This window comes from Molossus molossus, unplaced genomic scaffold (assembly GCF_014108415.1).
Source record: "Molossus molossus isolate mMolMol1 unplaced genomic scaffold, mMolMol1.p scaffold_m16_p_4, whole genome shotgun sequence".
In the NCBI taxonomy this organism is placed as follows: Eukaryota; Metazoa; Chordata; class Mammalia; order Chiroptera; family Molossidae; genus Molossus; species Molossus molossus.
This window is the reverse complement of record NW_023425377.1, coordinates 124,519,687-124,534,318: the sequence shown is the minus strand read 5'-3', so window position 1 is coordinate 124,534,318 and position 14,632 is coordinate 124,519,687. Positions and strand designations below refer to the sequence as shown.

The 14,632-nt window shown below is 41.4% G+C and overlaps 1 protein-coding gene across 2 annotated transcripts in view; it reads left to right on the top strand.

The window, feature by feature from the left end:
- ADAD1 (adenosine deaminase domain containing 1) overlaps positions 1–6,033 on the top strand; it is a 36,347-nt gene extending 30,314 nt beyond the window's left edge. Inside the window, exon 11 of one of the 2 annotated variants that reach the window (XM_036240908.1) lies at positions 5,868–6,033. In XM_036240908.1, coding sequence (XP_036096801.1) covers positions 5,868–5,981 — 114 coding nt within the window. In that variant the 3' untranslated portion in view covers positions 5,982–6,033. The remainder of the gene's footprint in view (positions 1–5,867) is intronic. The other variant, XM_036240907.1, reaches the window with a different exon arrangement.
- The last annotated feature ends 8,599 nt before the right edge of the window (positions 6,034–14,632 follow it).

The following is a 14,632-nucleotide window of genomic DNA, read 5'->3' as shown; positions in this document are numbered from 1 at the left end:
AAAAGACAAATACCACATGATCTCACTTATATACGGAATATAATGAACATAACAGTCTGAAGAATACGGTAGACCCAGACACATGGAAGTAGGGTACAGAGTGACAACCCTCAGAAGAGGGGGTGGTAGGGGTGGGAAAGGATAAACCACAGAACTTATATACATCTATGCATAACCAATGAACATGGACAACAAAGCGGGGGACGGGGCAGGGGGGATGGGAAGGAGGGAGCCAATGGGGTAAAAAAGGAGAAACATCTGTAACAAAAAAATAAAGTACAGGGGAAATATTACTTGTAATCCCATTTACTAGTCAAATACAATATTCTTAATCTTGTAATCATCTTATTTCAGTTAATTGTCATGTATATAAATTTTGGGATACACATAATTTTAAAATATTGAAATAATCCTGAATAATGATCTTTTTTTTTATCCTCACCCAAGGACATTTTTCCATTTTTTGTTCAGATAGATTGGGAGGGAGAGAGAGAGAAACATTGACGTGAGAGAGACACATCGAGTGGCTGCCACCCGCACGACCCAACCAGGGCCGGAGACAAACTACAACCAAGGTACGTGCCCTTAGCGGAAACCGAACCCAGGTCTCTCTGGACCACAGGCTGACACTCTAACAGCTGAGCCAAACCGGCCAGGGCAAAAAAACAATCTTTTTACAACTTTGGAAATTTACTAAAGGCAGAAAACATACTGCCCTGGCCAGTGGGCTCAGTTGGCTGGTGTCGCCCATACACTGAAAGGTCGCCAGTCTGATTCCCGGTCAGGGCACATGCCTGCGCTGTGAGCTCGATCCCTGTAGGAGGAGGTGTGCAGGAGGCAGCCATGGGTGCTCCACTCTCACACTGATGTTTCGTTCTCTCCCCCTTCTCTTCCTCTCTCTCTCAAAATCAGTTTAAAAAATGTGTATGTTCTTGAAAAACCACTAGAACTCTGGATCAGAGCAACAGGAGTTTGTGTATCTTTGCCTGAGGCTGTTTCTGGTCCCTCTTCCTCTCTGCTAGTTTGAATGGCGAGAACTGTAGCTTTACCAGAGGGAGGGTGCCACCAAAAGTAATAGATTTGCTCCTAGAAGAGGTAGTCTTGACTTGGGGCCTGGTCATCTAAAAGTGCTCAAACTGTAGGAAACAAAGGGGAAATCAGTAACTTAGCTGGCCCAGGAGTGAATGCAGTCCTGGTAGGGAAAATGGTGGACCAGCTAATGACTCGCGTCGATTTTAGAAGCGAAGGAGCCATGGAAGGACTGAGATAAACTTTCCATCTCTGCTGGCTGAGAAACTATACCCTGTCAGGGAGGCCCACGAGGAGCCAGTGAAGAGTGAAACTGTGGAGGAGAACCGACTGCAACAGTAACTATACCCTCCCCCTCACACACAGGTGGATCAGAAGAAGGAAGGTTCCTAGGTCCAAGGTGTTTGAGCACACCGTCTGCTGAAATCATTGCTTATCACTGAGCCTGGCAGAGTAGCCACTGGGAAGCCAGGCCAAGACATGCGAATAAGAATAAAGCCATGAAAGAGACAGCAGCATCTGTACACCATGGGGAAAACAGATCTCACAGTGTAAGCAAGCTAAATTTAAAAAAAAAAAAAAAAATACAACCTTTGAAAAATGAAACAATCCAGAGTTACTCTATTATCTTAAAAGTCTAAGATTCAAACAAAAATTGTGGAATATGTAAAAAAAAAAACAGGAAAGTGAAACCTATACTCATGAAAAAGAAAAATGAATACAAACTGGTTCTGAACAGGTCCAGATGTTGAATACTACTTTTCCAAGGCCGTGTACTAAAAATGTATTTTTAAAAAGACTAGAAGGCAGTAAAGAGGGAGCAGATATGAAACCTGAAAAATAAATCATGAAATGGCAGACATAAATTGACTATATCAATATGTACATTAAATTTGAGCAGACTTAATGCTCCAGAAAAAAAGGCAGAGGTTGTGAGATTGGGTTAAAACAACATCCAACTACATGGTGTCTGCAAGAAACACATTAAATCCTGAGATACAAATCGATGGAGGGTAAAAGGATGAGAAAATAACAAACCATGCAGACAGTGGCAATAAGAGTTCTGGGGGGTTATGTTAATATCAAACAAATACACATGAAGATGAGAAACATTACTAGAGACAGAGCAATGTGAAATGTTAATACATGAACAAATAACAATTATGTGTGTATGGGTGTATCAACAGAAATCATTATACATTTGGAAATTAAATAATCTCTGAAAAATTCGTGCATCAGAAGAAATTGTAAGGGAAATTAAGAAATATCTTGAACTGAGGGAAAATGAAAATGTAAAATTTATGGGATGTAATCAAAGAAGTGCTTAGAGAGAAATTTATAGCTTTAAATGCTTATATTAGAGAGGAAGAGAAGCATGAAATCAGTTATTTGAGGTTTCACCTCAAGATGTTAGAAGAACAAATCAAAACAAAATGAAGAGAGAGGAAAATAATACAGAATAAGGTGGAAATCAATGAAATCAAAAGTTGGAAATCATTGAAAAAAGTAAACAGAATTGATAATCCTTTAGGCTAACCAAGAGAAAAAGTAAGATAACACAAGTTATCAAGATCTAAATGAAAAGAAGGGTCATCACTATTTTAACTGAAGAGCTAAAATAATTGTAAAGGAATGTAATGAACAACTTTCTGTCAACAGGTTAGACAAGTTAGATAAATGTATACATTCCTAGAACACAAATTACAAAACCTGACAAACCAGAATATCTGAATTGAACTAAAGAAATTGAATTACTAATTAAAACTCATTCCCTAAAGTAAAGCAGACATGGCCTCACTGGTGAATTCCATCAAACAAGCAAGAAACAGTGCAAAACCTGTTGAAATCCCTTCATACAACAGAGGAGCACAGCACACTTCCAGCTCATTCTCCAAGGCCAGTGTTCCAGGAACATAAATGAAAAATTCTTAACAAGATACTGACAAAAAAAAAATCCAGCAACATATAAAAGGGGTTATACACCTGACCTAGGAGATTTATTTCAGGAATTCAAGGTTGATTTAACATCAGAAAGTTAGTTGATGTAATAATACATCATGTGAATAGATTGAAGTTCAAAACCCACATAATTATCTCAAAAGATGGACAAAATGTGTTTGACAAAATCCAACACCTAATCACAATAAAAACACTGAACAAATAAGAAATAGAAGTAAACTTTCTCATCTTGATAAAGAACACCAATTAAAAACCTATGATTGACATCATACTTAATGGTGAAAGACCTTCCTCTCTCCCCTCTCAAGATTGGAGAAGACAGCAAGAATGTCAGATCTCACCATGTCTGTTCAATGTGGTTCATGTCAAGGGAAGGAAAAAGAAGTAAAAGGTGTCCAAGACTGGAAAGGAAGAAGAAAAACTGTCTAAATGATGTAACCTTGTATGTAAACTATCTTACGGAACTTACCAAGAACCAATATCTATATGTATGCGTTCAGCATAGAGTATAAGAACAATATAGAAAAATAAATTGTGTGTACATATATATGGAATGAATACTCCAAAATTAAAATTGGGAAAACAGTTTTATTCACAGCATAAAAAATAGTTAGAAATAAATTTAATAATGAAAGTATAGGACTGAACACTGAAAATGATGAAACATTGCTGAGAGAAAGAAGACCCAAATAAATGGAGAGGTGTACCATTTCATGGATGGGAAAACTCAATATTGTTAGGATGTCAGTTCGGTCCAAATTAATCTATGGATTCAATGTAAACCTCATAAAAAATGCAGCAGGATTTTGTGTAGAAATTGGCAAGCTGATTCTAAAATGATCCAAAGGATATAGAAGAACTGAAACAATTTTTTAAAAAGAATAAAGTTGGTAGACTTATCCTACCTAGTTTCAAGATCTATTCATAAAGGCACAGTAATGAAGACAGTGTTTTGATGTAATGATAGATCAGTGGAATAGAATAAACCCATATGCTTGTGAGCAGTTTATTTTGTACAGAGCTGCCAAGGTAATTTAATGGGAGAAGGAATAGCTCCTTTCAACAAATGGTGCAGGGACGGTTGAATATCTGTGGGCAAAACAAAGAAATTAATTTAGACTTATACCAGACATGCAAAAAACCCTCAAAATCGATCATAGATCTAAAAGAGCTAAATCTATGAAACTTCCAAGGAAAAAATGAGAAAATATTCTTAGATTATGCAAAAAAATTATTAAATATGACACCAAAAGCACAATCCATAAGTGAAAAAAAATTACTTAGATTTCAAAATTTAAAGCTTGGTTTCAAAAGTCATCATGGGGACTAGGTGGACAGGGACTGGGGGGTGTGGAATGGGGACATCTGTAATAGTGTCAACCATAAAAATAAAGAAGGAAAAAAAAGGGAAAATGAAAATACAAGCACAGACTAGAAAAAATACTTGCAAATCATACATCTGACAGAGGTCTTGGATCTAGAATATATTATAAACTCTTACACTAAGTATTAAGAGGACAAACAGCCCAGTGTTTTTAAGTGGCAAAGAATATATCCACAGGGCTAACAGACTTCTATATAAAAGATTCTCATCCTTGTCTGTGGCCAGTGTGGCTCAGTGGTTGAGCATCGACCCATGAGCTAAGAAGTCTCAGGTTCAGTTCCCGGTCAGGACACATGCCCAGGTTGTGGGACTGATCCCCAGTGGGGGGCGTGCAGGAGGTGACCAATCGCTGTTCTCTCTCATCAGTGTTTCTATCTCTCTCTCCTTCTCCCTTCCTCTCTCTCTCAAATCAATAAAGGAAAAAATTAAAAAAAAAAAGATTCTCATCTTTCTTAGTCTTTAGGGAAAGGCAGAATCAAACCACAATGCGATATTGCTGCATGCCCGCTAACGTCCAGAAGACGGACTCGGGGTTGTCGTGGAGAGACGAGTGCTCCTGCACTGCTGGCAGGAACAGAAATGGCACAGCCACTTGGGAAAACAGTTCGGCAGCTTCTTGCAGTGGTGACATACACTGACCATGTGACCCGCACTTCCCCTGGTACCTCTTGTGGGGAAATACAAGCACATCCTCACAAGACTCATACATAAATGTTTACGATAGCGTTATTCATAATAGCCCCAAACTGGAACAATGCATAAGCAATGCGATAGATGTGTCCATACGATGGCTACTGATCAGCAATGAAAAGGAGCAAACCCCTGTCGCTTGAAACAACATGAATGAATCTCAAAACATGCTAACTGGAAGGAGCCAGATACAACAGAGTCGATATTAATGTTAATCAATTTTTATGAAATTTCTAGAAAAAACAAAACTAAGTCCTGGAGACTTGTGGTTCCCCAGGACTGGGTCTGGGGATACAGACTGCTCGCAGGTGAAACTGCAGGTGATGGGATTATCTTACAGCTGTGCTAGGGTTGCACACCTGGATGAATTTACTGAAAGCACCAAACTGTGTACATGCATGGGTGAATCTAGGGTGTGTAAAGTATACCTCCATAAAGTTTTATTTGCAGTTCATCTATATGTTCACTTATAAAAAATGGAAGGAAATAAACCAAAATATTAAATGTGCTTATCTATAGTTTGGGAATTAAGGTAATTTTTTTCTTCTTTAAGTTTTATCTATTTTTCAAATTTTCTGTAATAAGTATGATTACTCCCTTAATTAAACATGTTAAAGAAAAAATTGTCTTTCAGGAGTATTGGGAAGGAAAATTTTTAGTTTCAAAAATAATATTGAGGAAAAATAGTAATTCAAAATATTTTAATTTTTTAAATGTCAAATGAAAGAGACAAAATTAGGATTGCTTACTTTTCATAAGACAAATCCTGCGTGTATTCTATAATTCATTTTTTTTCTTTCTATAGTGTTTGTCTGGATCCTATCAAGAAGCTAAAACTTTGTTGAAATCCTACTTACAACAACATGGCTATGGCTCCTGGATTGTGAAATCTCCCTGTATAGAGCAGTTTAGCATGTGAATTAGGGCTCACTGTCACATTAAACATCTTTTCTTGTTTTGGTGTGTTTTGACTAATAAATTAAATTTATATATATTGGTGATTTTCAGCTTTCAAAATAAGAATCTTGCAACAGCAGTGTCTAGAGATTGCTGAAAATTTGTAAATATTCATGTCAAGTACACTGAAGTGTTAGGGTTTTGAAATTCTATTTTTTTGAAAAACAATTACCTTATTCATTATGTATTTACTTTATGTATTTTGTATTTACTTTTACAAACATTATAAAGCCATCACCCTTTTTGTAGTCTAAAAGAAAATTTATTCTTTTAAGGTTTTGTTTTAAAGCTATCCATACAGCAGAAGGTATTCAACATTATGTCCTTGTATCTCACTTAATTTTTTTAAATTAAAAACTAGAATCCATGAATACAAATAATTTTTCTCATTTGTTGGCTAATTCAACAGACATTTGAGTGCCTAATATTTGAAATCACCATGCTACGTGATAGTAAAGAGCAGTAACTAAAACATTTCTCATGTCAAACTGCACATGTAAATGCAGAAAAATGTTAAACATGTTAGAGAATAACTTTATAAATACATTATTCTTAATAATAGAAGATTATCATAAATACTTTACATAAGATTGCTCATTTTCAGGTGTCCAGTATATCCATCCAAATGTGATTTAATTCTTTATAATTTAGATTAGTGGGGATTTCTAGTAAGATCAATAAAGGATTGTTTAACTTTATATATGTTTATACAATGCTTAAGTGAGAAGAGAAAGTTTACTTACTCTTGAGTAGGATATGTATTGTTAGTGAAACTGAGTTTATTCCATACTTTAGCCTCTCTAAACTAGTCCTTTGTTTCAGTCACAGGTGAATTAATTAAACATTATTGGTTTCAGACTTTAACCCTATTAGCTTGGATCCCTATTAAATTTATAAGCTTCTTGCCACACCGTATGAACTGTTATAATTTCTCACCGGGTTGATGTAGGGGTTTGTTATTGGTGGTGGTGGTGGTCTGTTCTAACTAAAAGTATGGCAGAGTTCAGTTGATGAGCACTGAAGTCGTTCTGGAAAGACATGTTTTTCGGAAGACTACATTCTAGACTTACTAATATCAGATTGAACCATGTGAAATTGCCATTTTTGATAGGCTAAAGGGGTCAGATATGGGCAGTTTCATATTGATCAACACAAATATACGATGAATAAGTTCCATTTTATCAATCACATGATATTTATTGCTTGTTTCTCCAAACTGGTATTTTCTTGTTAAATATTTTTAGTCTCTTTTCTGAATTGTTTCTTTCCACAGCTAATTTCCAACCTTTATATCTATTATTTTTTATAGTTAATTTGCCTTTGAAAATACAAGATCTTTCACCTTCTCTTGCCTCTTCACATTCGTGGGTATTTTGCTTTGGACTGACACTTAAAAATAAGGAAGAGTACCAAGTGGCTAGGACTTGCCTTTGAAAGTTTTGCCTAGATAGTAAAGGCCCTGTGTCAGACACTGCCATGAGGGTCGGTAAAAGACCATTTATTTTCTCAAGTAAGAAAAAAATGAATATATCCAACAGTTTTACAGACAGAATCTAGTAAGTACCTCTTATTTACGCAACGTATAGTCACTGAGTGTCTCTGTGTCATGTCTACTCAAGTATATGTACTGTTTGGTTTAGAGAGAAAGATCCTATCTAGAGAGGGCTACCAAGAGAGACTGTGTAAAGGATGAAGGAGATGGCATTTGGTAGAAGGCCGTCATTGGGTGGAAGGGACATTGGCCTTTATGACTGTTATAAGGTATTTAATCTCTTAGCTCAGTTTTCATCATTACAAGGATGAAATTTATACTACTGGTTGTCACTACTTTTCAGGGGTGGAGCTTGATAGAAAGGGCCCCGAGCTGCCCTTGGAACAGCCATGCTTACTGTCTTCCTTTATCTGTTACGTGTTGGGTTATGCAAGATATTTTCCTTGAAGAAAAGTAAACTTCTGCATTCAGACTTCTAGCCTGGCCGGGGTTGCTCAGTGGATTGAGCCTTGTCCCATGGACTGAGAGGCCCCAGTTTGATTCCCTGTCAGGGCACATGCCCGGGTTTTGGGCTCGATCCCCAGAAGGGGTGTGCAGGAGGCAGCTGATTGGTGTAGTTCTCTCACATCGATGTTTCTGTTTCTCTCTCCCTTCCTCTCTCTCTAAAAAGTCAATACAAACATATTTTATTTGTTTGTTTGTTTGCTTTGGTAAGTGCCCCTAACGGGAACCGAACCTGGGACTCTCTGGTCCACAGGCTGATGCTCCAACTGCTGAGCCAAACCGGCCAGGGCCATATTTTTAAAAATAATAAAATAACAAATAAATAAACTCAGACTTCTAAAATTGTTCAAAAATCACTAGTTGCATCTAAGTTGAGGTCCTCTTTCAGCTCTAAGGCTCTGTTACCTGAGCGAGCATTGGAGGGTGTAAAGCAGAGGAAGTGGGGAAGGGGGAGTCGGTGCTGAGGCCAGGCACAGGGCTCTCGGCGGAGGGCCGATGGCGCATGCTCTCGGTTTGGGAGGCAGAGGGAGCTCTTGGAGGACTGTGTAAGGAAGCAACATACATTTAAACACCATTCCATGGTATTTTCTTTGTTTACTTTGGAAATTTGCAAACATACAAAAAAAGTAGAATAGTAAATGAACCCCCATGTACCCATCACCAAACTCAGTAATTATTTAAAAAATGGCAATCTTGTTTGATACATACCTCCTCAAACTGGTTTATGTTACAGCAAATATTAGACATGTTATTTCATCTGAAGATACTTTGATACGTATCTGTAAAATGTGAGGACTGTTTAATTCACACATATGTATAACTACAATTTAGTTAGCACACCTTAAAAATTACCAGTAATTCTCCCATTAGCTCATAAATGTTTAGATTGTTGGAGCCAAGATCAAAATAACATATACTAGGATTTGTATGTTTGTTCAGTATCTATTAATCATTTTCTCTTAATTTGGTTCTTGAAAAAAAATGGGGGCTTTGTTTGAAGCACCCCACAAACTCCTTTTTGTTGCTTACATCTCCATGATGTCATTTAACATGGTCTTTTGTTCTCTGTATTTTCTGAAACCAATAAATCTAGAGGCTTTCAAATTCAAGTTCAAACGTTTATTTTATTTTATTTTTTCTTTTTAAACTTATCTTTATTGTTGACTGTATTGCAGAAGTCCCTTGGTTTTTTCCCCCTTGATGCTCTCCTTCCTAACCCCCCCCCCCAGCCTTCCCCACACGTTTGTCGGTGTCTATTGGTTATACATATATGTATGTAAATTTCTTGTTTTCTCTCTCCCCGTCCCACTCCACCCTCTTCCCTTTGAGGTTCAGTCTGACAACTAATTTGTACTTCTTAATTCCTTCACCTTTTTCACCCCTCCTCCCAAACACCCTCCCATCTGGCAAACAACAAAAAATTCTCTTGTATCTGAGTCTGTTTTTGTTCTCCTTCATTTTGTTTGTAGATTCAATTGCTGATAGATATGTATTTATTGCCATTTTATTGTTGATTTTTTTTTTATCTTTTTCTTCTCTAAGAAGACCCATCAACATTTCATATAATACTGGTTGGTGATGATGAACTCCTTTAGCTTTTTCTTGTCTGGGAAACTCTTTATGTGGCCATCGATTCTAAATGATAGCTTTGCAGGACAGAGTAATCTTGGTTGTAGGTCCTTGCTTTTCATCACTTTAAATATTTCATACCACTCCCTTCTGGCTTGCAAAGTTTCTTTGGAGAAATCAGCTGACAATTTTATGGGAGCTCTGTTGTAGGTAATGAACTGCTTTTCTCTTGCTACTTTTAAGATTCTTTATCTTGAACCTTTTGCATTTTGATGATGATGTGTCTTGGTGTGGACCTCTTTGGGTTCATCTTGTATGGGACTCTCTGTGCTTCCTGGACCTATATGTCTGTTTCCTTGACTAAGTTTGGGAAGTTTTGTGTCATTTTTTCAAATAGGTTTTCAATTTCTTCCCCTCTCTCTTCTCCTTCTGGCACCCCCATGATGTGAATGTTGATACGCTTGAAGTTGTTCCACAGGCTCCTTATACTATCCTCAGCTAGTGCATCCTTCATTTCTGACTGGTCCTTTATTATGCTCTTGAGGTCCTCACTAAGTTCCTTGATGTTTTCACAAAGTCCCTTGAAATGCTCATTAAGTTCATTGAGTGTCCTTATAAGCAGTGTTCTGAACTCTGCATTTGTTAGATTGCTTACCTCCATTTCATTTAGTTCTTTTCCCGGAGTTTTGTTCTGTTCTTTCATCTGGGACATGATTCTTTGTCTTCTCACTTTGGCTGCCTCCCTGTGTTTGTTTCTATGTATTAGGTAGAGTTGCTATGTCTGCTGGGCTTCCCAGGGTGGCGTGTAGTAGGTGTCCTATAGAGTCCAGGGTCACAGCCTCCCTGGTCATCTAGCTGGGCCCTCAAGGTGCACCCCTCATGTGGACTTTATACCTTTCTGTTGTAATTGAGTTGTTGTTTTTTTTTTATTCTCACCCGAGGACATTTTTTGCATTTATCTTCAGATAGAGCAGGAGAGAGGGAGGAAGAGAGAGAGAGAAACATTGACATGAGAGACACATCGAGTGGCTGCCACCAACACGACTCCAACCAGGACGGGGACAACCTGCAACCGAGGTACATGCCCTTAGCAGGAAATGAACCCAGAACTCTCAGGTCTGCCGGCCGACACTCGAACCACTGAGCCACACCAGCCAGGGCTGTAATTGAGTCTTGATTGCTGTTGGCATGTCAGTGGGAGGGTTTTACTCAGGCTGATCAGCTGCAAGGACTGAGTGTGCCTACTGTCCACCAACCTCTGACTTCCTTGGATGGTCAGCTGTGCAGGGGCCACCACACAGAGCAAGACTTCAGCAGGGCTCTCGTACCCACTGAGTTCACATGGGTGTGTCACTTGTGGAGGTGGTTGGGTGGTGGTGCTTCAGCATGGACTGAAGCTGTCCACTGGGTGTGCTGGCTCTGGGGCAAGGTCAGCCACTGCCTGTGTTCTACCTGGGGCCACCAGGCATAAGCTGTAAAGCGATCTGCCAATGGCTGCTGCTTGTGCTGGGCTGGGAGGAGCCCAGGCAAAGCCACGCTGTGAAACAAGGCCACCTGGGGCCACTTAGTGAGAGGTATGGGGCTCGCTGAGACCAGATGCTGCTTGTTTGAGAGAATTCAGGAAAATCTCAGGCAGCAACCAGAACAGGCCAATCCTATGGTAAAGCCACTGGAAACAGCTTGGGTGGGACAGGGCCTCAGGGAATCAAGGGCGGAGCAAACAGTGTGAGCCAGGTTGCTGGGGTCCCAGATACGGTGGGTGGCTGCTGCCCCAGGGAGGGGCTCACCAAAGGAACAAAGGCCTCTGCCAGCACGTCTGTCCCGGAGAAAGCCCCTCTCCAGCCCTCACCCAGATGCCAAACAGCTCAGTCCTTGCCCGTATGTCTCTCGTGCCGTTCGAGCTGCGTCCCTTCCACTCTGGAGCTCAGAGGGAGCAAATCCAAGTAAGTCCGTGCGCGGGCCCTTTAAGAGGAGCTGAGCTGCCTGGGGCTCCAGAAGCCTCAGCCTCCCTCAGCCTCAGTTCCCACTGGTTTTCCAGCCAGAAGTGATGGGGATTCTCTTCCTGGCACTGGAACCCTGAGCGGGGCGCCTGGTATGGGACTCCTCAGGGAGGACCTTCCAGCCGAGGTGGCCTGATTTTTATCCGCCACACGTGGGTGTGGGCCCAGCCGGTCCCGCTCCCCCTACCAGTCTCCATGTGGCTGCTTTGATCTCGTAGTTGTAGGACTTCCATTCAGCTCGATGTCAGGCGGTTCTGAAGGATGTTGGTTCTGTAGTTTAGTTCTAATTTTGATGTGGTTGTGGGAGGAGGCGAGACCACAGTTACCTACCCGCCATCCTGACCGGAAGTCCAAGTTCAAACTTTTGGCAAGAGTATTTCACAGGCAGTGTTGTATACTTTGATCAAAAGACAATAGCTGGGTTGTCTTTCTCTTTGTGACGTTAGCTGTCATTGACAATCACTGCCTAATCCATTATTTGATTAGGGGTTCCAGGTGATAATCAAATTCTTTCATTAGCTGAAATGCATCTATTAAATGTGCACTTATATATTATTTGATTACCTGGGGTATAGTTGGTAACAGAAAGATTGAATTATTTCTCTTTGATGTTGAAATAAATAGTTGGTTCTCAGTCTTCTTTTAAATATGTCCAATGAGAATTTTATTAGTATCATGAATTTAAACATATTTGTGTCTCAGTTATTATAATCATATTCGTATTCAGATTGTTCTCTTTTGTCAGTGGGAGTCTTTTCTACATATTTCTTAGTATTTTCTTCTAATTGATGTTTCTAATGCAATTTTAAGTACTATTGTTTTGTATGTTTCATTTTCTATTTATTGATAATATGTAGGCATGTTGATTCTTTCATGGCGGACTCACATCCAGTGATCTTGCTAAATTCTCACAGTTTCTTGTGGAGCTTTTTGAATTTTCTTCACACACAGTCATGTCATATGTGGATAATGATGGATCTGTTTCTTCTGTCCCAATCCTGTAATTTCTTTTTCTTTTTTATTTCCCCCTATCAACAACTTCCTAGTAAATGTGGATAGAAGTGGTGATGGTGTCCTTGTCTCACGTGGGCACCGTGCCGTGCTGGTGCCCGTGTCTTCTGAGCGTGACGCCTGCAGTCCTTGTTGGCTCTCTTCCTGCTCCCGTGACCGTACTTGCCTACTCAGCTCGTGCTTGGAACGGCCCTGCTCTGAAGAAACCTAGTTCCTTTTCATGGAAGGTGGTGTCTAAACACCATAGTCTGGATGCTGAGGGTGCCTGCTAATACTGGGTTGGTTGGTTTTCCCTAGGTCTTTCTCTTCAGAGAAAAGAGCTTGGAAATATGTGTATCAATTTAAGATAAAATAATATATTTAGTTTATACTTTCATTTCAGATTCAAGTCCACAGAGTTTTAGTTCCTCTGTTATATGTTACGTGCCACCTCCTTCCCCTACACCAAAACCCTGATTCCTGTTGATGCCAAAATAACTTCTTTCCTTTTCTCTGGCACAGACACAATAGTGTCAGAGTAGCTGTATTGTCACTGTCATCAATAATGTCGTCACTGAGAACAATTTTAAATTGTTTTTGTCCTTAGGATACATCCTGCCATACATGTACAATCAAGTAATGTGTTTTATTTATTTTTTTATTATTTTTGTTACAGATGTTTCCCCTTCAGGTAATGTGTTTTAAAGTAGTTTAACTTCTGTCTGTGACTTATGCCTCCAATTCGATCCACAGTTAAGATTATTCGTTCAATTTGGCTCTTGATATTAAGAAATTGAGATTTTAAGTTATGTAAAAATATGGTACTGCACCCACAGATTCCCCAGGGCCTGTGCTCACTGTGGCCCTCGCCCCGCATCGGCATTGACCTGTGCTGCCATTGGTGACGATTTACTGAGGGGCGCTGCACCCACAGATTCCCCAGGGCCTGTGCTCACTGTGGCCCTCGCCCCGCATCGGCATTGACCTGTGCTGCCATTGGTGACGATTTACTGAGGGGCGCTGCACCCACAGATTCCCCAGGGCCTGTGCTCACTGTGGCCCTCGCCCCGCATCGGCATTGACCTGTGCTGCCATTGGTGACGATTTACTGAGGGGCGCTGCACCCACAGATTCCCCAGGGCCTGTGCTCACTGTGGCCCTCGCCCCGCATCGGCATTGACCTGTGCTGCCATTGGTGACGATTTACTGAGGGGCGCTGCACCCACAGATTCCCCAGGGCCTGTGCTCACTGTGGCCCCTGAATATACCAACAACCCAGTCGCAGGAGCCTACTTGAGAGTCTGCTGCACGGTGCGTGTCCGCTGCGACCACGGTGTCCGTGGGCACAGATGGCACCTCAGAGTGATGCCAGGAGGGCCTGGGCAGGGTTGGCGGGCAGAGCCGGGCCGGGACAGGCTGTCGGGGCTGAGCTGAGCGGCAGAGCGCTCTGCTGGTGGGGGGAGGGCGGGGGGAGGGGAGCAGAGCCGAGGGAGAGTCTCCCGGTGCTTGGGCGGCGCAGCCCCCCCCCCCCCCAGGCCTCCCTGAAGCCCCCCGGGACCGTGGAGAATCTTCCGCCCTCACCCCTCCCGCGGGGCTGCCCCATGGCAGCCCGGTGGAGCCGCGGGGCGCAGAGAGGGGTGCGGGCGGGGCATGCGGGAGAGGCGCCAGTGCCGGGTGGCAGCCGGAGGAGGAGGGTCTGCCGTCTGCGGGGGTCTGCGGGGGTCTCTCCGCCCGAGGAAGCCACCAGCTGCGGCAGGAGGAGCAGGGGCGTCGGAAGCCCGTGTCCCTGGCCCGCTGTGGCCGCGGCAGCAGCTCGGAACTTTCAGAATCACGTAGCTGGACGTTATTTACTCATCATCTTTATTAAATAATAAATACTTTGGGATAAATAATTTACGAACATTCAGAGCCCGTAGGGCTTACAAGAAGAATCCTGAGAGATCCATAGTCATGACCCGAACACAGCGACCCCGGCCGCGCACAATAAATACAGGTTAAATAAATAGGGATGTAAACACACATCCCCGAAATAAATAGGGGCGCGGGCGCGGGCGCGGG